Below are 25,829 nucleotides of genomic sequence, written 5' to 3'. Positions count from 1 at the left end.
AGATGGGTTATGATGATTTCTCTGGTTATCTTTATCATTTTCCTCTTGAAGATAGCTTATCTTTTGGGGGCAGGTGGAGTAAAAGTGGGGTCTTGTACAAATGTAAGGAAGTTCTCTGGGCAGCAAGCATGAAAAGATCCCTTAGACTTCACAGCCACAGGGAACTCAGGGTGCATTGGGTTACCAACAGGTTTACGCACATGTGTACACAGACTCAAAGTGACATAGGTGGCTATGGATATGCGAAAGGGTGTGGATGTGGGGAGAAAAGAATTCCAGAAGTCAAGACTTCTCACTTCACCAAAACAGAATAAAGTGGTCCTTACTGCAGGGGCAGATCCCAGGTGTCCCCTGGAATCATGCCCTGGGAGGCACTCAGAGTACAGCATGTTGAGTTACCTCTGCCTTTGAAGGCCAAAGGAAGGGGATACTTCAAGAACTTTGGAGCCATCAAGTCATGCTTGAAGGCCAGATGAGGCCATGAAACTTTATCTCATTTACCTTTTGCCTTTTGGCAAGAGCAGCACCTTAAGCCACCCAGTCAAATCAGAGAGTGATGTATGGTTACGAGCCTCTCAGGGTAGAAGAACAACGATTTCACAACCTTTTTTATTAACAACTTTAATTGTGTACTCATCACATACTTCCAAGTCTGGAAAACCTCAATGCTGGCTCTTGATGCCTTACCTCATTCTCATCAGTCTTCCTCTAAGACCCCCTCCCCCTTCCATGTGGATCCTGTAGTTCAGTTCAGGGTAAGTTGGGCTAGAGCTACACAGATGCTAATGAGCTGAGGATTGGCTATGGTCTCCCATTGGTACCATGTGAACACCAGCAACTCATATGCATTTACTGGGAGCACCCTTTCCATTGTGACTTTCCTTCTAACTCCCCTTTCTTCTAACAGATCCTCTGAGTTGTTCTATCTTTCCAATGGGCACAGGGTATGTCTGATTTCACCATTGGGCTCATAAGGACTAATTCACCCTTTAAGGACCTGGAAGTAAAATCTATATATCCTGCAAGTTTGCTATTTTATGTGTTTAGAGTAAAGGGTTCTCACCAAAGACTTGTGAAAGGATTCCCACTTATCCCAACTTCTATTCTTTGTACATCCTCAGCCATGGAACAAGTACTTTCCCTTCTCATTGGAAACAATGAAGCCAAATATGTAACTTGTCATATAATTCTGTTAAGACAGAGGGAAACTTACAAATCCAAAACTCATGTGCTCTTGGGCAGGAGAGTTTAGAAACTCTGTGGTGTAATCCCTTGCAGGAAAGGCTATAAAGGGTGGAGTGGATTTACCAGAAGTTTGACAGTGTGCTTGGAAGCCTTCTGGACAGGAAAAGTATAGCCACCCAAGGAAACAGCATTCCTGATATCCTCTAGAAGGCCACTGTGTAAGAAAATAGTCAAAGAGCAAGAAGTCTCTTGAGACACACTTTCCTTCCCTCTTCTGGAATTGCTATGAAACTAGGCAGGGCATGGGAGTGCTCCTGAATGAATGTTTAGTTTCCAGGTGGGAAAAGAGAGCTCAGGAGAGTGTTTCTCCTCCTAGGAAATCTGGCTACAGCTTTTCTCCTGTATTACCCAATGCTTGTGCATTTGTGGATTAGGTGCATGCATGTACAGAGCCATGCTGTTGGCAAACCATGATGATGAGAAGAAGGCAAAGGAGAAGCCTCTGTTTCACAGCTTCCTTTCACAAAGAAACAAGACCTCCTCACCAGCAGCAATCCACATGCCTTAAGACTATGGAAACAGATATGCATGCAATTGGGCTATATATCCCTGTCACCTGTTACTAAGGGAGACCAGACAGGAGAACTTCACTGAGATGGAGGCCAGCTAAGGTAGCCTAGCTCCAGAGGGCACCTTAATCGATCTCTGGGTGGTTGAAAAGCTCTCTTTCTCAAGCCGTTGAAGACTGTGTGATTAACTCTTAGCTAGGTGGAGACAGCCATTCTCTTGAAGTTGCCTGGGGAGTCTAAGACAGAGGTGGTTGGAGCAGTCTCTTCAACAGAGGCACCAAGGTCCAAGAACTCCAGGATGATGTCTCCAAGACAGTAAATCAAATGTCTGAAACAAATGGATAGAATGACCAACTGAGAAGAGGGTCTGCCTCATATAGCTCTCATCTTATAGAGAACTCTAAGAAGTCTAACTGTTAACAGAAGCTGCCAAGTCCATAGCACAGCTGCGATGGAACCAACGTGTACTACACTACTGAAAGCTACAGCTCAATGAAGACAAGAACAGTCCTGGAGACCAGACTGTATAGAACGACATTATTTGCAGTTACAGCACACACGCACTATTCTGCAGAATTTGGGAAGAACTGTTGTGATGTCATTATAGCTGATTGCTACTTTTGATGATGGATCACTGAATTTACTCTTGATGAGCTGAGTCCTCAAGTCTGAGAGTTGAGAGATAAGACACTGATGGAGGCTTGAGAAAGTGGGTACAAGGGTACTTGATACTTTTCCAAAGTCTTTCTGCTTTAGAGATGGGACCTATATCTTGAAATTTTCTAGGTTCTAGTCCTTTATATAATGCAACCCTTACTATCCTGTTTATATCCCACTAAACAATGACAGCTTCTGATGTGAACACTAATCACAGCTTTGGTGTGAGGCTGGGAACCTATAGTGAAAGATATCACATAGCCCGAACTGCCAGGGCATGCTCCTGACATAGGAACTGACAAATATTGGGAAAATCCATTGAGCATACTTCTTCAGTATAGTGCTCAAGTGCTAATGTAATTGTGTAAAAAAGTATGGCATTTTATGAAATTTAGTCACAAGGACTGTTCTTGTCTGGAGGTTAACAGAGCAGTTTTATTAGCTCTTGCTGGGGTCTACACTGAGTTCTTCCAAATACTAACAGTGGCTGGTTCTATAGCAGCTTATTACAACAAAGCTACCCGCTCAAAAGCTGGCAGCATGACTTTCACTGAGTGTGTGTAGAATCTGAATACTTGACCCTTCCATCAGCCCAAGTCAAGTGCAGACCTATTCTAATAGTGGGCTCTGCATTTACTAATGATGTCATCCGTGACAACGAATAGCTTTTTCTATGATGTGCTGAGTATTGCACACATCAGCCTACCTGTTGATGAGGGGTTGCTGGAATGATTCCAAGACTAGACTCCAGCTCAGCTGGCACTTGTTCACCCCCAGGATTTCTACTAAAAAATCTGAAGGAGAAAACAAGTAAGACAGTTGCATTACTACCACAGCCTTAGACTCAAAGAACATCTCCCAGGACTTCTAATATCTCACAGATTGGCTAGTTCTAGAATAGCCGTAAGGTACACAGCCAAACAAAAACACCATAGAACAGAGAAAAGTCATGAAAAATATGGTTTTTAAGAATATGTAACTAAGAATGAGCCCTAAGAAGGCTTTGCAACCTGCCACAAAGGTGCAGAGATATTTTTGAGGTCATGGTTTAGGCTAGAGAAAAGGTAACTCAAGTGGATTGTTCAGAGCCCAGTTCATTACTCTTTCCTGGTTATCACAGCCCCAGGCAAGAAACTGCCTTCCCTACCACTGAAAAGCAACACGAGAAGGAAAAACCCTTCTCAGGCTGTGTTCTTAATATTGCTAAGGACACAATTGAGTATGAGTACTACAGAAGACATCATGCTCTTCTCTAGTTTCCAAACACCATGAGTTAGCAGAGACTCAGCATCGTCACGTGGTGGGAATAGTGTTGAGAGCTGCTATTGCAGTAATAGCTTTTTCAAAACTGCTCAAAGTTTTAAACCCATACCTCCCTTAGAACCTGTGGCCAAAGTGATCCTTCCACTCCCTTGCCACCACTGAGTGAGGGATGGGAGAATCACAGCTGTGACCATCTTCCCATCAGTTGGAGAAATGGGACTTTGAGGGCCTTTTGGAGATTGGGAAGGATGTCAGGGAGCACTGGCAATGAAGGATGGGAGGAAAGAATATACATTGTCAGTATCACCATTACCTGGCAGGATACTCATCAAGCTCTGTAAAGCCTGCTTCTCAGTAGCTGCTTTCTGTGCCTGAGTCCGTCCATGCCGTGGAAACTTAGGCAACACTCCACCAGGCCAAATAGATTCCCGAAGAAGCCGGAGGTACTGTACCCAGCGTTGGGGACACGTTAGATTAGCCACCTGTACTTCTAGCCACCTGTGGGAAGAGAGAATAAAGCTCAGAAAAAGCCAGCCATTTTCAAGGCAATGGGCTGGATGTCTCCTCTCAGACCCATATTCTGAAATCCTAACTGTGAAGAGATAGTATTAGTGAACATGGGCTCTGAGGTGATGAGGTTATAGTCTACAGCCTTTGTGAATGTGACTATAGTGTTCATTCTAAAGAGACCCAAGCCCCCAAAAGAGGTGCTTCCCCTCTTTTGAAAATGAGACAGAAATCTATGAGCCAAATTATAGGCATATAACAAAGTCTGTCAGTGCCTGGACCCTGACTTCTCAGCCTTGAGAAGTGTGAAAAGCAGACTCCACTGTGTACAAGCTTTATGGTAACCACTATGTTTTCTTTTTTGTCATGAAAAAAATGTTTATTTTGAAATTATTTTAATTTAGAAATAGAAAACATCTTAGGGAGGAGAAAGGGAAGAAAAAAAACTCACAAATTATCCAGGCAATTTTTTACTTCATGAACTCACCCTCATTTGCTCACTAGTTCCCAGGAAGAGAGAGCAATCACCCACCCACAAAAATGTTATTAATAGGAATATGGATCAGTTTCACAAAGAAGCCAATGAATCCCATGATAGCAAATCCTATGGCTGTGGTCATGGCAATCTTCTAGAATTCTTTTCTATCAGGTTTGGTGCATCTTTTAACCAGCCAAATTGAGTCCTTGACAAACTGCCTACTTGGCTCAACAAACTGCATTACCTGGTCCATGACTGGCTGTTGCGGGACATCGGTTTGAGAAGATAGAGACACATAGCTTAGAAGAGGAGACCACTATGTTTTCTTAGAGTCATCCTGATAGACTGACAGAGCATAACTCATGTAGGCAGCCAGAGTCAACAGCAGCCTTCCTGAAGGAAACCAAGCCACCTCAACAAGTAGGATCACACATTTCAATACAAGCAACTGTGAGACTAGGTACCTGCAGAGAAAATGCTAACAGGCCCCAATCTCAAAGCAAGGCTATACACAGAGTCTCCATCTCTCCACTACACGCTGCCCTGGAGTTAAGATGTTGGTGGTTGTCACACAACCTCTTACTCTTCTTCCTGGCCATTCTGGTATGGTCAGGAGCCTGTAAGACCTTTATCTTCAGAATGTTCTACACCCACGAACTGCTTCAAGCCTTACTTCTCTTCTTCCCCAAAGCATCATGTAAACACTCATTGCTTGAAATCCTCCTTGAGAGGCCCAGCCAAAGTGCTCTCCTCCTGATGCCTCCTCTGGCAATTGGTGCTGTTGCAAAGGTATGTAAGCTAACATACTCTGTTTTAACTAGACTGTCAGTTCATCTATGTCTTGTACTTCTTAAAATCCCCCAAAGTACTTGTGGCTTAAGAAATGTTTGTTCTCTGATATCTGATTTCACAATTATGAAGGTTTTTTCCTTTGTCTTGCCTTCAAACATGATTTAGTAACTCTAAGGAGCAAATAAGCTAATTCTGGAGCTCAGCTGAAAACCTGGAAGGTGTGTGTCATTATTCTTTTTGTTTCTGTATTTTTTTTTCCCTAGTGACACCTAGTCACTGAGGTCTCCTTAGTATATATCTCCTTGGAGAGTGACACAGCTATACAGTAGGCTGTTTGGGACTACACTACACAACAACTCATGTCATTGCTCTTATACCCAAATTACTTGTCATCCATTCAAGAGAAGAGGGGCTGACAAGGCAAACTTTATTTAACCTTCATTCTGTCAGACTGTCTGCATTCCACTCAAGCTGGGCATTCCAGTCCTGGGGGCTGCAATCCCCCAAGCCCAGGGCTCACAAATGATTCTAAGAATAGGAAGTCCAAAGGTAACAGCAGGGCAAGAATGGCAAGCATTGATAGAGATCAAGCGCGGCACAAAGTCGCTCTTGCCCAGAATAGCCAACAGGATCGTGTCTGTTATTATTAGGGCTGCATCTCCTTTTCACAAGGTTTTTCATTCAGCAAGCCTAAGCCACCTGACAAGAGGGATCTAGTGGCAAGAAGAATTCCTGTTCCTGTTTATAGAAGAGGAGCACCCGAGGGAGGTAGCTGTAACAACCTGATCGGGTTCTCTGCAGGGGATAAGGTTGCTCCAGCATTCCCTCCCACTGAAAGCCATGTACAAGTTTGCACATTTTACTAAGGTGAACTATGTGTGTTAGCTCTCATCTAAGAATGGAGGGAAGGGGCAAAGTCTTGCTAACTAAGATCTTCAAGGAGACTGGAGAATCTTGGCACAAGACACATTAAACAGGACAAGATTTAGCTCAGCTTCATTCACATATGCATAGAATAAATCAGTCTGCCTCCTTTTCTGTCCTCTGGGCTAGTAATGTGGCATTCAAGCTCTCCCAAGCAGCCACAGCAGCCACAATCTTTCCTTATACAAGAGTGCTGCATCTGGGTACCTCAGCCTTCTTTTGGGCATATTTTAGAGGCCAGGAGTTGGAGTCTTTTGAATTTACATTGAATTATACAATAAGGATAGGACCTCGGATTTCCTTATGGCAGGGATGTCCTCTGATCTCTTCCACAGGAATTTAGCATCTCATACACAGATGTTGGGTACAGTTTTTGGTATGTCATGAAGCATGAATTTATACAAGTCTGGCTATAATTCTTCAAACTCTATGAATGCTGGGAAGAAGAATCAAAGTCCAAAATAGTAAACTTCAGCTCCCAGTGATGGGGCTGAGTTGGTACGCTAAATATGGGGAGGCAAAGCAGTGGGACTATCAATAAGGACTGGAACCTCAAAGCTAATGAAACAGCCACTGGAAGGCAGGATGAAGTAGTAGAAGCACAGAGCTGGTCAACTGAGGGCCCCAAAGTCAACCGTAGGGATCTCTCAAACAAGCCTTTGGCAAACTGACAGAAACAGAAAAGAATCAGGTCTACAAAAGGGGGGTGGGGGAGGTTCTAGAGTGTATTTCACAGGTCACATGTGACTTAAACACCTGTTCTTTCTATAAGTCTTCTCTTGTCCAGGTTTTCCTGCAGTCCTGCTTTCCCCAGCCTGGCCTCACTTCCTGGTCCTAGTCATCAAATGCTCTGTGCTCTAACAGGAGGGCAGACGGTACCTCATCATGAACACCTGTGCTCTAACTGGAGGGTAGGGTGAGACCTCATTATGGACAAGGAACACTCCAGTTCAGTGGGAAAAACTAACCAAGTGCAAACTTAGAAGACAGCCACCATAACTACCCCTGCCTAAATGTCATGCTCTTCAAACACTGCTGCTACTCAAGTGCCTAAGCTGTCACTTACGGTCCTGAAGACATGCTTTATTATAACACAAGATGCATTTCAAAGCTGTAGGTTCGGGCATTTGGTATAATTTGCTTTCCTTGATTGTCTAGATAGAAACAAACACCAGGAGATTCTACAAAACAAAGAGAGATGAGTTCACTATCCCCAGGTTCCCTTTCTTTTATTCTGTCATTTTTCTCTAAACCATTTATTTAATTTTTTGAGATTTCATTTTGTGAGTACAGATAGTTTATACCTATGTATATCAGTGCACCATGTGTGTGCAAGGCCTATAGTTATAGATGGCTATCAGCTACCAAGTGAGTGCTGGGAATTGAACCCAGGTCCTCTGCAAGAGAGGCCAATGCCCCTAACCTGTGACCCACCTCTCCAGCTCCACCTTTCCATTTCTTTATCAAACTTTTAACTCCTTGAGTCATAATGGGCTCACCAAGCTACCTACCTTAGGTAAGGCAAATGTGAGGGAGTGATCAAGAGAGCATGGCCTTGTGACCCTTCCTCACTTGTCCCCTTTCTCTCTCTATTCCAAGTTTGTTACCCTATTCTTTTAAATTTTCTTTAAAATATTTTATTGTTTATTTGTGTGTCTGTGTATGTGTGTAAATGCATGTGGGTAGCCAGGGAGGCCAGAAGAGGACTTTAGCTCCACTGGGAGCTAGAGTTAGGTTGTACGCTACTTATCTTGGTCCTCTGTAAATGCATAAGTCCTCTTGACTGTTGAGCTGTCTTTCTAGCCCTGTCTTATTCTATTTTTAACACAGGAAATGGAAAGGTTAAAAAGAGATCTGTATTGCTATAGCTCCTTTAAAGTAAAAGGATGGAACTGATGTATTGCAGTAGGGTCTCTAGCCTCATGTAACCCAGACTGGCCTTGACTTGTCATCTTCCTACCTCTACTTTCTGATGCTGGGATTATGTGAGTGTGCCACTATAACCAGCTCACTTACCCTCTGGCTAACCTAAATCTAAAGTTTCAAGGTAGCTATAAACACACACATCTCTGTCTAGTTATCAGAAGTAACTTCTGCTGCATCATTTACTAACACAAATACCATTGTTTATGTAACACAAGACGTCTGAAGTAAACACACTGAAATAAATGGTAGAGAATAGCTTCCAGCAGCACTGGTTTTATTTCCCATCACCTCTCCAAGTCTGATATTTGATTTAGAGAGGTCTTTTTCTGTCACTCTACCTTTATCCCTCCAATCCCTAACCCCCACTCACAAACTTAATCTGTCAAGCATCTGTGAATGGAAGACTCCAAAATAGCAATTAACAAGACCAAAATTCAAAACAAAACAAAGCTACAATAACAAAAAAGGACAAACAACAGACTGCATGGGGACATCTGGGACATTGGAAGGGCTTCTGCTTTGCCTAATATGAAAGGAGGATGTGAAAGTAACGGCTCAGTGTCACAGAAGAGTGCATGTTACTCCATGTTCAGAAGAACCTGGTCCAAAATAGCTACAGATAGAGGAAAGGAGCAGGGGCTAAAATGGAGACAGTTTAATACCAGGGCTTAGGACAGCACTTCAAGGTTAGCAGAAGGTCACATCCTATCAAAACAGCAGAATCAAATATCACGAGGGAGGGGAGAAGACGTTGGAGATTTTGTCTAAGGCAGATAGTTGGGTTCATCTCTCACTTCTTGTCTAAGAGAACAGCGGGCTAAGTCGGGGGGGGGGGGGGTCCTGGATTAAATGACTTAAATAGAAGAGAAATGACAGTGGAGTAATTTAATAGAAAATGTGTATTAATAACATTCTAACAAAACTTCCCAGTGCATTCTGAATGAAAGAAAAATAACTGAACTCTTAATTATCTATCAGGCTTGTATCTTATAGCCCAAGGAGATGCTCTGACTTCACTGTAAGATACCAAATACAGTTCAAAGTAAAAGAGAACAGAGATGATTGGGCTAAAGCTTATCTTTAATGACCTGATCTTCTGTTTGTGGACATTTCCTATCATTTGAAGCAGACCTACAGTAGGCTGACAGTCACCTTAGGACCTTTGAAGCAAGCTTTTTCAGCCATACACTTCCTGATGGTGTGACTGCTAACTCTTCACTGTGAGGAGCTGCTCTGTGTAGTAGGAAAAAAATCAGCTAATATCTCTGACTCTCTTCCTTAACTCAATGGTAGCCATGACAATCAAAAGTACTCCAGACACTGCCATAGGCCCTGAGAGTAAAATGTCTCTGGTGAGACTCACTGCCTTAGACCTGGTTATTTAGAGCCAATATATTGGGCTGCTTTCACAGTGAGTTTTAAAACAGTATATTTCAAATTGTGGCTGGACAACATTAGAGAATGTGTTATCATTTGTATCAACACTTTAAGAAGAAATCTAAGTAGAAACTGAATAGCAAATATAGAAGTGTACTGTACCATGCATGAATGTGCCTATGTGTATATTGATTAAATATGTATGTGTATCTGTGTGCATGTCTGTACACATGTATATTCAGTAAAAATTTCAATATAAAATTTATTTCTTACTGTGGACAGAAGTTTTCAGAAAAGTTTTAATACAATGATACAGTATAATGAACTAGAGATTCTGAGACAGCCCAAACCATTTTTCGTTTTCTAGAAATATCTGCCACCTCACATCACAGTGCCCTGTAAATTATATACTTACCAAACACAGCACTGACTCACTGCTCAGTAGCACTAATCTACAGAGCGGAAGAGAAAGCAGGCCCTGGGGAGGTGCAGTGTGGGCCCAGGTCTTTCCCATTAAGTAAGCTCTCTTGCTGATTTCACACTTGATAGAGCAGTGTTTTCCCCAGATTCCTTTCTCAGGCCTCTTTTCCTGCAATGGCCCCTTCTTGTGTTTAGTCACGATCTCTGTTGTCAGCAGGCAGCCTTACACTCCTCAGTCTAATAGCAGGCCAGACCCAAGTGTCTGAGAAAGTTCAACATTGTTGCCCTGTGATGTATATTTAGGTCACTAACCTTTCCTGCCCTCTATAGGAGAAGAATGAGGAGGAAATGAACCCTGAGGGCAAGGAGTTCCAGCTTCCTCCTCCATGCACTTATTGTGAGGTCTGAAATGGCTTACTGTGTATGTACAAGTCTTTTGTGAACTTTGCTTTCATGGTTTAGATCATGGGTCCACATCTGTAAGACATCTCCCTCTAAAGAAGACCTAACCATTCATAACACTACAACTTAAGAATCTGGTTCCTTTTGTATCCAGGGCAAACAGGCAATGATCTTACAAACATACTTTTAATAATTCTTTGAGAATTATAGGCAATGTACATAAACTTACGTGTATGGGTATATTGCCTCCATGTGTGTGTATACCACATGTGTGCCTGGTACCTGCAGGGGCCAGAAGAGGGTGTCAGATCCCCTGGGACTGGAGTTGTCATCATGTAGGTAGTAGGTAGTGGGAATCAAACCCAGGACTTCAGAAGTGCAGCAACTGGTCTGAATATTGGAATTATCTCTCAAGCTCCAAACAGCCACTATTTTATTCTAAATTAGGAATCTATAAATCATAGATGCTATATTAATATTCATTAAGAATTCAAGGATCTTAAGCAAGGAACTTCTGGAAATCCTCTGTTGAGGTGACCTTTCTCAGTCTCACCGATTTCACACATGTATATGCTGAAAATCAATGAGAAGCCTTCACAAGTGGCTTACAGGCACAATGTAAGAACCGGGAGGGAATTTATCCTATCCAATCTCCTTCTGAAGCTGAGCCTTGCTCTGTAAGTTCAAGGTATAAAGAAGGGCTTATCTGTTGAGTCTAGAAATAGGCCTTTATTTTACTTCTGCCATTCATTAGCAATGTGACCTTAGGGATGCTTAATCAAACTATAATTTTAGTATATTAGAAGTACTTTTATCCTTGTGAATTCTAGTCCCTTGTTTTAGTTATATCCTCTGGGTTAACGGGTATTAGGGTAAATCTACCTCTAAAGATGGTCCATTACAGTTTTAATTCAGTCATTATTCCTCTCTTACACCTCTTATATAAGCTATATAGACATGACTCTTCTAGCCTCAAAGCTGGGTACACATCAACCACCTAATGATATTTTGAATGATGGAGAGAAATGAATTACTTCTCATCCTGGCTCCATCCTCTAAATTTGTGCTGCTTCACGATTCCTTTCTTAAATTAAGAGTACCCAAAATCAAACATGCCTAAGAGTGGATCTGACCTGCTGCATGCAGGGAATAGAGCCTTCTTGGATCTAGATGATGTCTATCAGTCGACAGTCTATGACTATGCTGGCTTTTGGACATACACAAAAAGTACTAATTGACACTGCCTTTGCAGTCAACTAAAACCACAAGTCTACATATGTACATTAAAAAAAAAAAATCAACAGCCTGTCATTAAACCTGTAATTGTGCAATACAAATTTGTAGTAGGCATGTGGTGACACATGCCTGTAATCCCAGAACTAGGAAAGTAGAACGAGGGAGATTTGAAATGCCAGGCCAATCTGGACCATACAGAGAGACCCTGTTTCAAAGAACCAAAACCAAAAAGAAAAACAAAAAGAAAATCTACATTTTTAGTTAATATGTCATACAAATTCTATTTTGTGGTCTTAGATAATAATACCAACCTTTCAAATATTTTTGAATACTCATTTTCTCATCGCTGTAAGACTGGGCTGCTTCTAAAGTTACTGATGAAAAAAAACACTGAAGAGGGGAAGTGAGGAGCAATGTTCCAAATAGCTTCCCAGGACAGTTTATTTCTCTCTCTCTCTCTCTCTCTCTCTCTCTCTCTCTCTCTCTCTCTCTCTCTCTCTGTGTGTGTGTGTGTGTGTGTGTGTGTAAAAACCACTTGAATTAGCCATAAATCACTGAAAAGTACTAATTAATTCTGGTCAAGTATGTCCATCTTTATCTATAGGCATATCATAACAAACATCTGTTGAAATCCAGACATATGTTACCATCACTATTTCCCTCTATAATCCTGTCATGTTCTACCATAACCAGGCAGGATATGTGCCTACAGATTCTATTCCACTATCTTGGGCTGTTTCCTTTCCTGGATGTTCAGAAAATATCTATTTCATAAAATGCTTCAGAAACTTCCAGAGAGAGAGATTTTATCTACTTTTCTTTTTAAAGGCCAAGGCAAATTTGTCCATCTGCGATCCATCCACAAATGATCATTTATTATGGACCTTGGATCTCTAGTGGTAAATATAAATTTATCCAGTTTCACAGACTGGATTCATCTATGTAAGATACATGGACTTGAAACTTAAGCCAGTTGTGATGAATGGAGGAAGCAATTGCTGAAAGGGTTAAGTTGGCAGGGGCAGGAGGGGGGAAGATACTAAGTTCCAGGTTAGTCTGAGCTATATCTATGACCTGCAAACATAGTGCAGGAGTAGAATGTTTATATATCATCCACATGGGCTAGGTCCAATTCTCGGTACAAAAACAAAACAAATTACTTTAAATGCTCTATTATTATTTCCATTTTTATTGTAGCTATCAATTCTGCCTTCATGTTCACTCTTATTAGATCATTCCCTTTCAAAGAAACCAAAACAGAATTTAGACAGCCTAGAATATAGACCCATTTGTTTGTTGTGAATGAATAAATGCTTTCTTAATGTTAGTAGCTAAAAGTCTAGTACCTATCCCAAACAATCAGCATGGCTTTCAAAGAAATAGCAGGCTGTTTTACAAAGTCATTCTTCCCTGGTTTTTGATCAGCCTATCTCCTACTACCTGCTAGTGTGCTGTTCACTATTCTCACTGGTATTGCCAGTCTATATTCCCTCTCTAACTTACAGTGTTCATCTAGAAACTGATCTCAATATCGATCTTAATCTCACTTGATGCCAACTCTTCTATTTTCCCTACTTAGACTCATGTGTTTAATTTGTTCTCACACTTACTGAATCTGATTTGGTACAGCTTTTTCTAAGTGCCAAAAGAATACAACTTATGGCTTGGAGGGCAGGGATCTGACTTAATCATTAGGCTATTTCCTGGAGCATTTAACATAATGGTGACAAACCCACAAGAAGCTGTCAAATATCTAACTCAATTCTATTCTAGAACTTTCATGACTATCTCAAGAATATGATGCCAATATTTTACTTCCATTGGGTATATAGCTCATAAAGCAGCATGCTTGAAAAAAAAAAAAAAAACTCACTGTTTTGTTTCTCTACGAATGTCAATATCTCTCCTCCACTTCTGTTTTTTCCATGTGAGGCAGCTATTTTCTAGTTTTTACCTTAATTATCAACTTCTCCCTTGTCCTTGGGTGACTGTCTCCTGCAGAGCATATGCTTTCTGGTATCTGTGATCAGAATCCATCCAGAGTTATCACAGACTATGGCACTGAACACAAACTGGGTGTGGTGATACACCCTTGTAACCCCAGCACTCAGGAAGTGGAGGCAAAGGATCAGACCTTTAAGGTTGTCCTCAGCTACATAGTGAATCTGTGGCCAGCCCGGGATACATGATGCCCTATCTCATGCAAACAAACAATCCACAAAAGCAAAAATTAGAGACAGACTTATAGATATATTATCTAGGCTTTAAAAGTTTAGTAATTATTAGAGACAGAGCCTGTGCTTCTTCAAGTGTAATTCATATGCATTCAAGTCAAAGCTATTGATTTAGGCAGTGACAGCTTTTTAATCACAATCTGGATACATTGTTCAGAAAGATTCTGTCATTCTATCAGTTATAGGTCTCAATCCGCAAGACAGAATCTCTATAAATATCATTCTTGATTTCTTCTTGTCCTTGACCCCACTCCAACAGCACAGGTCTAATCGGATTGACTGTATCACCTCAACATTTTATGGACCTATTGCCTGTACCATTATGCTGGCAGGGGCCCAGGCTGAGCTTCCCAACATCTATCTCTCAGATTAACTCTTTCCTAGTTTCTCTCCCTGTCTCCAGCTTTGTCTTTTTCCCATAATTGTATGCAGTACTGTTAAATTCATTTTTTCAAAATTGCCAAAATGATCATGTCATCATGATATATGTTTGTAAACTGCATCCCATCAAGTGGTAGACAGATGCTATGCTCTTCACGAGACTCTGTGAGTCAGCTCTCATGTCTGGTACACAGTACATCCTGAACCATTTAGCTCCTGTTAGGACCAGGCAGATTACACATCCCACTGCTCTGTCTGCAGCACCAGGCTGCTGTAACTCTCCCCACTCTTATAGGTCCTACTTCAGATATCACCTGGTCTGCAAGTATTCCCTGGGCTTCTCACAACTGACTGCTTCGTCTTTCTTGGAGTAACACAATTCCTTTGTAAAAGCCTCAGGTTTACATTAGAACTCATTTATAAGTTTGTACCTCCAGTTGGATATCCAACTTCCTACTATGGAGACTTGGGGTCTTTTACATGTATTTTTAATCACCAAACTTGAAACAGAGTAGCTGAACAGTAAATATCAGTTCATACGTGTTGTGGAGAAGCCTCTGGTCTTAGAGTATGGCCACAGTACAAAATAAACTCTGCACAAAGCATATGCTCCAATATTGCAGAAGAAAACAAGTGGCAAGCTTTTAGTTATTCATGCTTATGGTGGAGGATTATGATAGATTTAAAATGCTGCAGACAAGATGGTGTACAAGAGTGTAAACCTGCACAGAGAGCATTTTGAGGCCTAGGGAAGAGGATTATGAGTGAGGCCAAACTTGGGCTACAAAGTAAGACTGTCTCAAAACAACAAATAAGTGGGCCCTGGGCATTCACCCGCATTCCAGAACTTGGGAAGTTGAGATAGAAAGATCAAGAGTTCACTACATAGTGAACCTTTGGTATGGAGAACTAAACAACAAACAAACAAAAACTCAAAACAACAACAAAACCCAACTAACCAACCAACCAAATCAATGATCAAAACCCCAACAGACTGTATACAATATAGAAATACTTTGTATTTACATTTCATATGTACTTACACAAATGTCTGGTCATAATCCTTAGATTTACTTTCCTAACAATGACCTTTTTGAAAGCCAGCAACCAAATTAAAATGTAGGCAACACACCAGCTGCAGGGTGGGCATTGTCAGGAGCACATTGCTAATAACTCAGCTTATCTAGAATGAGGAATTTATCATGAATAGTCATGCAATGGGCAAGTCACACATACTTATGCATCCTGCTGGAAGGGACAGGAGGTGAAAGGCAAGGGTTAGTGGCCCAGCCATGGCTTCTTTCTGCACACTATAAATCTCAGAGAAGGGAGACAGCTGCCAGCCGGCTGTCTACATTTCTGTTGGTTTTCTTAGCAAATAGGCCCTGAGGACAGAAGGGGCTGAAAGTCAAACACAGAGGACTATGATGACTAAGTCGCCCCTGTGTTTTGGAAAGTGTCTTTGATGGATGGAACAACACCAAGCTGCTTCCAACCAATTTTTTTAAATTAGAAAGAAGAAAAGAATGTACCAGGGTGGGGGTGGGGACACAAAAAAATCAAAGGCCGGGTGGCATTCCTTTCTAACAAATAAGGCATGAAAAGGAGACATCTGTAGATCCTGAGTTTGGGGGAGAAAAAGAGAGCGCAAAGGGTGATGTGCAGACATTCCAGATTTGGACACTGTGACACCTTTCAGATTTTAATTTGAAAGCTCATTACATAAATTAGTGTGCCTCTGAAGACATTAAGTATCCCTTCAGCCATTTGATAGGAAGGCACAGCATAACTGGCTGGCTCGACCACTTAGAAGTTGAATGAACCGTGTTTAGGCCTCCTTCCCTTTAAAATAGATTTCCTATTCTGTCTTCTTCACAAGAACAAATTAGAAAAATGAAAAAAAAAAAAAAAACTGTTTTTGAAGATGCTGTGTTTGTGCATGGACAGAGAAAGGGACCCATGCCGATTCTTGTAACAAACCCTACCAGGTCCAGAGAATAGGACAGCAGAAGACAATGAGCTTTGTACTTCATGCCTCAGTTTCCCATCTTCCCAGCAGGCTCAGGGAAACAAAGACAGAGACACTAAGTCTAAAACTGGTACAGAGTGACTAATCAGATTGGAGTGAAGCCTGTGGAGTTAGAGGTAACATAAGAATTATGTCAGAATTCTCCCAAAGCTTAACCTCTGTATCCTAAACAACAACACTTTCATTTTAGAGACTATAGGATGTACAATGCCTTTTCCCCTCTTCCTGACCCCATGTGAACTGCAGGTCTGGCTCATTCACAGTCCCCAGGTAGTTATCCAGAGCCTGCCTTTCTCAGTGGTGTGCAAAGGCAGGGAGGTGGCTGAGAAGGCCAGGGTAATCAAAAGGGCCACCCATTCAGAAGAAAATGGAGTTAGCTGAAGGGGAAAGGGCAGTAAGAGGGTGTGAAGTCCTCAGCACTGGAGCAGCAGGAATAAAGGCAAGATACAAAGGAAGGAAGAAGCAGTAATTTAGTGGTTGTCCTGACAACTGGAGTCCCTATTGATCCTGGCAACTTTAACTCACTGGGAGTGCTCCCCTCTTGGCTGAGGGCATGGTCACCACTGCAGGGAAGGAGAAAGGAAGCAGAGGGAGAAGAGCTAGGTAATTATGAGCTCTTCATTCTAAGGGGCCCACTTCCACATGTTCCCGCTATTAGAAATGCCAGAGGTAGAGTGTGCCCAGCCAGGGTTTGAAAGAGAATTAGCCGGGATCCTATTTAAATACACAGATATAGCAGAGCTTCAAGTTAAGATGTGGAAATGGCCACAGAAGGCTGGAAAAGACCAGCCTTGAAAACAGGAGAAGCAGATGTCTAAGAGAAAGAACAGGAGAAATACTCACAGGGGAGCAGGAGAGAAGGAACAGTGAACTGGATGGGGAATCACCTGGGGGAGTTATCTAATGGCACAGGCTTCTGTTTTCCTGTTTTTAGGATGATTTGCAAGCCTTCTCAGTTGAAGGCGATTCTGACACCAAGAAGAGACACTCAGGATACAAGGACAGCATGGTGGCAGCTCCATCGGCTACAGTTAGAAAACATGGGAAATAATGCATAAAATTTGAGAAGAGAAACCACAGAGAAGAGAGGAAGGGGCTTTTGGGGGTTGGCTTGACACAGCATTACAAAGGGAGACTCCCTCCCTCACAGAAAGGCTTAATTCTCCCTGAGAACTGCAGCCCACTGGCCCTGACATTAGAGTGACAGTAAAGCATATCTCTTGAAGTACTATCTGCTCCTTCCCTGTTCCAATGTCAAGTTTTCATCCTTTACAGGGCACTTGATGGCAACTCTAAGGCCAGAGAAAAGATCAGAATGGAGCTGGGCATCTAGTTCAGTGTCAGAGCACTTGCCTAATGCGTGGGAGGCCCAGGGCTTAATACTCAGCATCTGCGGGAAGGAGTGGTAAAAAAATTACGTGAACATTGATTGCTTCTCCAAGGTAAGTTAGTAGCAGTGAGCCATAGGATTTCAATGCCAGGCTGAAAGAAACGGTTAACATCCCTGGTTATGTCATAGGTTCCTAAGATCCCTAGCATCAGGGAAGTATGGCCCTGATGGTCTCTACTTCAGTCAGATCTATCATCATGCACATCTAAGGCTTTGGAATCCAAAAGCGCTAGAATATGAGCTATCTCATAGAGTACCAACAAAAGTCATCCAATTCAGATGTCCGACTGGCTATTTATTACAACAGCTCTAGTTCGTTCTGTTCTTAATGTACCAGTCCCAGCCCTGAATTCTTAAGGGATGGAACCCACTCAAAAGGGCATCTCTGACAGGCCCGACCAGAGAAAAGCAGTGTGTTGAGGACCCATCAGAAGAGAGGGAGGAGAAGGAATGTGGGAGATGAAAGAAACCCAGCTTGTTTATGTCACTGGCACCATGGAATGGCTTCTGAATTATGGAGCAAGGCTTGGGCATTATCAACAGAAGGACAGGGGAACTTCTATTGCAAAACAGGTCTTCCTCAAAGGGGGATGCATATGTCTTAACCTGCAGCGCCACCTGGTGCCTATAGGGAGAATTATGGTACTCATTTTTTCCAAGCTACAGACATTCAGAGAGCCAGATTAAACACATTCAAAATTAATATGAGACACTTTCTATTTAAAAGTACAAGTAACTCTATTTTAAAATGTGTCACAAATTGAAATATTATTTAGCTTAAATGATGCCTGTCTTATAAGGTCCAGCTCCAAACACATATCTTTTTCTATGAAGCCTTCCTAAAATTTATTCCACATTACCCTTCCCCTAAAAAAACCTCCCATTCAGTGAGTAACTTAACAGAGCGAGGGGAAGTGACTTCCTTTCTAATTCACATAGGTAGAGAGACACATGGCAGGATTTAAATTTGGATCTGTGTGATTTCAATGCCCACCCTCACTCTATGTAGATAGTGGGTCGAGATGGCATCACAGCAGGACACACTTCCAGACAGGATAAGCTCCGGGAGGAGATGCTCAAGGCCACTGTGCTTTTTTGGACAGTACTGTTGTGGTAGAGCAAGGGAAAGCTTCTGCGTGTAGGCACAACCATGCCTGTGGTATCGGAGCTGCTTAATTTATCAAGTGCAGACTTCCTGTGGGGGGAAAGCTGGGGGGATTTTGTTTCTCTGGGTACCTCTTCCCCTAGCACACTCTCACTAGTACAGGAAGAGGTACCGGTATGAGTAGAATTGCATGCGATCTTGCACATCAGTTCGTTTGACATAATTCCGGTCAGTGCCTAGAGGTGCCAGATGAGGGTCAGGACACAACAGTGAGTAGGATCTTACACAGTCAAAGTTATTGTCAAAACCTCAGCTTCCTACTTAGGTTGCAGTTAAGCAACAGCTACCAATAATGTGGCTTGGGAAATAAAAGTCCCTTTGAGTTTATGCCTCAATATATTCTGCATTTCCCCTTCATTTTCTAAGGATTAGTGCTTTATTTCTATTGGGATATATAACAATTTAAAAAGATAAAATACACAGAAGAACAACACACAAACTATAGTTACATATTGATTACAATGTTAAAGATATATCACATGGAGACTCTCATATGTAATAGGATAGAGCATGGTATCTTTAACATAATGTGAATTTAGAGCAAGTGATATCCTCCTAAATGCAAGGCAGACAATGTATGCGGTAGGCCAAACTGCTGGGGTCCCTCCTGGCCCGATCCACAGGGGTCAAAGGCTTCCCTTCAACATCCCTAATGGAAGAAGCAAAACATGAAATATTCCTTCTTCCCATGTAGACAAAATACAATTTGAGCAAAGCCATCATGCAAAGACAAACAAACAAACAAACAAACCCCAATTTCAGCACTTTTAAAAACAACCCAAATCAATGATAATTTTAGGCCTGCAATAGCCTAATACAAGAAACAGAAGACTTGTAAGTCAAAAAAGGATCTGGTGCACATACTGTTGCAGGAAGAAGTCAGGTATGAGACAAAGTGTGTCACTGGAGTTGTGCTGGAAGGGAAGTCAGAGAGTAAAGGGACACAGCACTTGTGAGGCCAACTCTGAATAGTTTTGATATTCTTTCTCCAGCTGTGGACAGGATGTAGAATAGAAACATTAGGACAGGGTAATCTCTGGCCCAGCAGTGCTTAAGAATAAAGTCAGAGCCTGCTGAGGGAAACAAATGTATGTGGTGCCATCAGATCCATCTGACTAGTCTGGGGAAAACCAAAGACTATACGGACTAGGACTCTGGAACTTAGCTAGGCAGATTTTAGTGGGTGCTGTTTTGTGAGGACGTTTTGTACAAAAGGGAGGCAGGCAGTGTGAGTGGAAGGAGGTGCTTGGGCAATGAAGCCAGGATGATTGATTGGGGGGTATTTAATCTGAATATCAGTTTTCTCACTTGTAAAATATGAACACGCATGCCTATCTTACAGAATTACGCATTAGTAAGTAGGCTGGCTTACTTGCTATAGTGAGTACTTCATAAATGTAAGCTCCTTTACTATTGTAATTGCTTATGTTCTTTTGCTGGCAGGCCTTGAGTTTCCCTTAAGAAATAACTAATGCCACAAAGGCCCCTTAGGCTGGTACATGCGCATGCCCACTAAGAAAGAAAACTTGAGTGGAGTTCTACCCAGATAACACCCATAACTCTGAGTGACTTAAGAGAACAGTGGTGGAAGGAGAGTTCATATCAGTCACTGGCAACTGTCCTTAGGAGACATGGCTATCCCACTGGGTAGCCCCCACTCTCCAACAGTCCCATGCTCTGCCACCACCTTCTGGACTTGGGAGATAGTATGTTGAGCAAGACCTTTTCTAGAAGGACCAGATGGCCTAGCATAAACTCTAGAACTCACATTTAATATTTAACTTCCAGGTTTACTGCTTGTTGGATTTCTTCAATTTGCATGTTTGTTTCTTCTTTTTTGCTATGCTTACTTTATGTAGGTTTTACTCTCCTCTATTCCCTAGGTAACTGAATATTTTTTTTCTCTACTGTGTCAGGTAATTCCACCTCCATACATCTGGGACACAGACACACACTCACTTTCTCTCACTCACACTTTAAGAAATCTAGATGAAGATGCCAGGAATGTGTCTGCTGCCCTTTTGACATAGGGTTTGATGCCATCTTTGGGGCCATGGGGAGGGCAGAGTCATGGATATGGCATTCCCGTACTCTGATGCTGGCCTGGCTCCTATTTTTATCGTGGCATGGCTCTGGGCATCTAGGCAGGGAGATGGTCCAGCTTCTTCTCATTCCTTTACTCTCTACATCAGGGCTCTAAAATAATTTTACCCCTTACCTTGGCTGGGTCTTCCTGCCCCAAGCCTTCTACCATCAATGGGGCACAGTACATCTCTCCTTCCCCCAAACCCAGACTAGCTCTGAGTACTTTTCTAGTTTCTTAAGTCCAGTTCTGATGCACACAGAGAATTGTTACACTTCTTCTGTTTTCAGACATGAGAAGTTTGCACAAGCTGGATGCAGTTGTTCCTTGGCTTAGACTGCTATCCTCACTCCCCTTTCCTCCCAAATAAGGAGCTCTCCTCGTTACATAATTGGATATTCCCAGCACAGAAGCTGACATGAGGTCAGCCACACATGCGTGCAAGACTTGCCTTTGACTTAACCATGCCTTTTTTGGGCAACTAACTTCTCTTGAGCTTCCCTCCTCCCACTCCCTCCGCACCATCAACAATCAAGGGAGATTTATAAGCCTGGCACAGATCAGAACTCCTCCAAAGTTGGCTTAGAAGGAGGGGTCATGGGGTTGAATTTACTCTGTCTCCCCCTGCCCCGCCTTTGCAGGCTACAGAGAGTGTGCTTACAATTTGGCAGAAGTTCCTGGAGTCCAAGGCAGTTCTGTATATAGGTCTTTTAAGGGAGCAGGGAGAGTAAAGGAAGCTGGAAGCAGCAGAAGGAAGCATGTCTGCTTGGAGATAATAAGCTGGAGGTGGGAAGTGAGGATGTTTTAAGGGGGCATGGCACCTACATCTAGGTGGCTGCCCTATTCTGGATACCCAGGCTGCATAGTGTTCAGGAAAAGTAAAGCTGCAATAGCAGCTATCTGTGGCCAGTGACAACCACCAAGCATCTTAAAGCACATAAAGAACAGGAATTTAAGGGCCCTAAGGTTTCAGATAGAAATGTGGGGGTCGATTATGGGGACACCAGGACCTCATACATTATCCCTTGTAGTGGGGTCAGGGTAGGTGTGTTGGGTGTATATGTTGCTGCTCCAGGAGAGATCAAATCCCCAGCTTTGTTTACCACACAAAAACCTCATGTCAGAGGCTCTCCTTACTCCATGTAGCATGGACATGTAGTTTAGAGTCTATAAATATGTGGTAAGCTCCTCCAAGGGAATGTTTCCCACTCTGAGCAGTGATTTTTAGTGGTTCTTGTCCCTTGAAATCATGGGGCAAAGGTCTGATCCTGAAATTAAGAGAATTGCTACAGATGAAAAGTGGGAAAATGTGTTTTAGATTCTGCATGTGTTATTTATGAACTTTATGGTTCGATTTAATAACCCAAATTCCTTAGATTCCTCATGATAGAAGTGGGGATTATAATGCCTCTTTCACAGAGCTTGAATGGATTAAACTATAAAATACCCTCAGTGTCACATATAATGTCTGAGTGAATTAATCTCTCAATAGATATTTGCTGCATCGTAAATACACTTAAGCCAATAAGATTATCCATTGTGATACTCTGGATATTACCACACATGTGGGGACTTGTTGATGGAAGTCTATGGACCACAGAGGTCAGGTCCTTAAGCGTGAGTTGAGGGAAATGTTTCATTCTTCAAAGACCATGATCCCTGCCACCTTCCTCCTATTAAGAAAGCATCTAGAACATTATAAAACTAGAATGGATTCTGAGAAACAAATAAAAAAACACTATAAAAAATGGGGAATGATTTGTAGGGAAAGAGAAGTTTTGTCAGGGAAGGAGATGGTCTTCATTTAACTCCAGCCTGTGGAAGGTGAGTGGGGTGCCAATCACTGCAATTCTAACCCTTACTCTAACAGAAAGCAAAATGGCCAAAGAGAAAATGGGTAGATGGAAGTAAGACCTTTTTGGCAGGAGGTACCTGAAGAACAACAGCAATAACAAAACAAAATCTGGGAATACCTGGATGAATAGGTAATACTGACCAGCGTTAGAGTTTTTCATGGTAGCCACAAAATACTGTCCTGGCATTTACTCACTCACACTCCAGTGTTCCTGCTTTTCCAAACAGCATTTCTTCTTCATAAAGCAAAACATAAGCAAATACCAAAATCCCAGAGAATGAAAATGGAAAAGCAAGTGAATCGGGGGCACCTGGAAGTATACCCTGTTAGATTCCATTACAGATGGAGGTGCACATGGGAGCTGGCAGCCTGGCTAACTGGGTCTAAGGGAAGTGTCCGAGGGAAGGATACAAAGGGGGGGGGGTACTTAGCTTAACCTCCAAACTCTTCTCATTAGAAATAGGTTCCAGAAACCCTCCCTGCCCAGGTTACCAGAAGCATAAATGTGCAAAACGTGATAAAACTTGGCATTGTACTTGTCTGTCTGCCTTGGCCCGGGGCATGAGTCCTCTGCTCTTGATGTTAAGTCTGGAACAAAAGAACCCACTGGTATAAATTCCCTTCAAAGACCTCATGGAGCCTCTACTGTTTGCAAGCTCAATTCCATATTGCTCAGTCAGGCACAAAAGGGCTAAAGATCTGAAACACTCAAAGTGTCGCTAATTTGGAGCCCTTTGCTGGAGTTACTAGAAATGCAAGTTTTGTTTTTACTGTTTCCTATTCTGAAGAACAAATACTAAGACCTAACATTTATTGGCCAGTTTGTAATACACATAAAGCAAAAATAGCATTATTAATCCCAATTTCCAGATGAGGAAACAAAGTTCAGAGACTAAAACATGGAGAGCAGTCTGTGGTAGTGGGACCCTGGCTTCAGACAGCTGGGCTGAATACTGCTCCACCACTCACCCAGTTTTCAGTCAAGGGCAAGGTCTGCATTTCATTGCTAACCCCCATTATATTTTAATATATGAAAAGTCAGGACTCATGTCTGTTCTGGACACTACTCACCAACATTTAGTAATATATTTTTTTAAAAAATGCCTGAGGATAGAAGACCAAAATAGATCCCCAGTCAGAGAGTAAGACAAGCACTTTAAGGTAGAGTTGGATCAACGTTGTAAAACAGCTTAGACAAGTTTCCACCACCGAGACAAGAGAGCTCAGATTAGCACAGCGTTACTTTTCCCATCCCATTTACTCCTGCTAAGGAACTATACTTGGCTTGAATTCTGAAATGAGGCCAAGACTTTTCTATGTTTATGTACCCTGGGGGTGTGCTTCATGTGGAGTGAACTCCCCAGTGGCATACCAGTTCTTCAGGGGTCTTCCTGGAACTCTCTGGAAAAAGTTCTCTTTTCTGGATCTGAACTGGCCCAAGTCCTTTGACATTCTGCGCTATTCCTACTGAAGGTTGACCTCTTCCAACTTGTAAGTCATGGATCTCAATCTTTGTTTTCAGTTTCTTCTGATGCTTCTATGTAAAACAGCTCATCATGTAAATGTCTTCAGTGAGGAGGGACCATCAGTGCTCACGTACTACCAGGTGCCATTTACTCATGACTACCAGATTTCAGATTAGAATGCTGGGGGTCTTTTTACTCTCAGAAGCCCTTACTTAGAAAAGCAGTAAAGGAAAGACCAGAAAGGGTGAAGAGAAATAAAAGCCCAATTAGCCACACTCACATGTAACAGAGGAAAACACAACAGTGCTAGATTGTAACTGCAAAAATATGTAGGAATATGTTTATCCTTTTGCCCAATATTTACAGAGGCTCTACCAGGCTCAGTACCTGTAGGTCCTTGTGGCCCTTGAGCTAACAGTGAAGCAATTTCTCAATCTTAGCACTAGAGGCATTTTGGAAAAATATGTCATCTCTGTGTGTGCACAGGGATGGGGTGGGAGTACAGTGTGTGTGGGGTGGGGTGGGGTGGGGTGTTCTATGTAGCATAGATGGAAAGTTGCATCAATGAGCTCTACCCACCAGATGCCTGCCAGGGGGCAGTCCTACCATCCTTCCCTATTGTAACATCAAAAACTCCTCCAATGCTGCTAAATGTCTCCTGAGAATAAAAGAAACCTGTTGAGAATCACTTCTTGGAGAAAATGGGTAATTTACATAATATACTGTTGTAAGTATCTCTTTAACTTGCAATTAAGAGAATGTAACAACAAACCTTACTTGACTTGAATTTCCCACATAATCAAGGTTTACAAACTGAGATAAGACACAGCCTTAATGTTGTGTACTCTTTTGATGCTCTGCCTTATGAGTAACACACATGTGTATGTGAAAACAGAAAATAGGTTAAAGCTATCTTATAAGACAAATATCCACCACAAATGCTGGAAGCAGCCTGTGTGTATTGCTTGATAATTTTTGTTAATTGGGGCCAGTCAGAGTCTATGACTGACTCCTTGTAAAACTCTGCAAAGCATCCTCCTTCCTTCCCCATGTGATGCTTTCTGTGTTGTCCAATAAACACAGAGCAAAGTGTTTTGTTAGGGACACAAGACAGACAACAAACAGAGCCATAGTGGCAAAGATTCATAGTCACACAACAGACAGATTATAGTCAGACCAGAAACTATAAACTAGAGAGAGAAGTGGAGAATTGAAGTCTGGGCTCACTCTTGCTCAAAGGACTCCAAGGGGAAGTGCCTTGATTTCTTTTCTTAGTGTGACACTAATGCACACTTGGTGACTGAGACAGACATTAATGTATTTACAGCAACCACATTTTGGTGCCCTGAGTGAGGAATCTCTAATGTGTTAAACAGGTGTACTGGAATAGGCAGACTGAGGTAAAGTACTCTAAGAACATACACAATGTCTGTAATTCAGTGCACTAATCTTAGAGAATTAGATACATTCAAAGTTTAGACAAGGTGGTT

At 42.1% G+C, this 25,829-nt stretch overlaps 1 protein-coding gene across 1 annotated transcript in view; it reads right to left on the bottom strand.

Annotated features, from left to right (window-relative positions):
- Window positions 1-603: 603 nt before the first annotated feature.
- The window catches only part of Snx19 (sorting nexin 19), a 37,656-nt gene continuing 12,430 nt past the window's right edge, over window positions 604-25,829 (bottom strand). Inside the window, exons 9-11 of the mRNA XM_051196966.1 lie at window positions 3,988-4,172; window positions 3,118-3,205; window positions 604-2,082 (exon numbers count right to left, since the gene is read on the bottom strand). Of these exons, the coding sequence (XP_051052923.1) occupies window positions 1,950-2,082; window positions 3,118-3,205; window positions 3,988-4,172 (406 nt within the window). The 3' untranslated portion in view covers window positions 604-1,949. The remainder of the gene's footprint in view (window positions 2,083-3,117; window positions 3,206-3,987; window positions 4,173-25,829) is intronic.

Source organism: Phodopus roborovskii, unplaced genomic scaffold, assembly GCF_943737965.1.
Source record: "Phodopus roborovskii unplaced genomic scaffold, PHOROB, whole genome shotgun sequence".
In the NCBI taxonomy this organism is placed as follows: Eukaryota; Metazoa; Chordata; class Mammalia; order Rodentia; family Cricetidae; genus Phodopus; species Phodopus roborovskii.
Note: the sequence above shows the minus strand (reverse complement) of the source record. Positions and strands in the feature narration are given on the sequence as shown.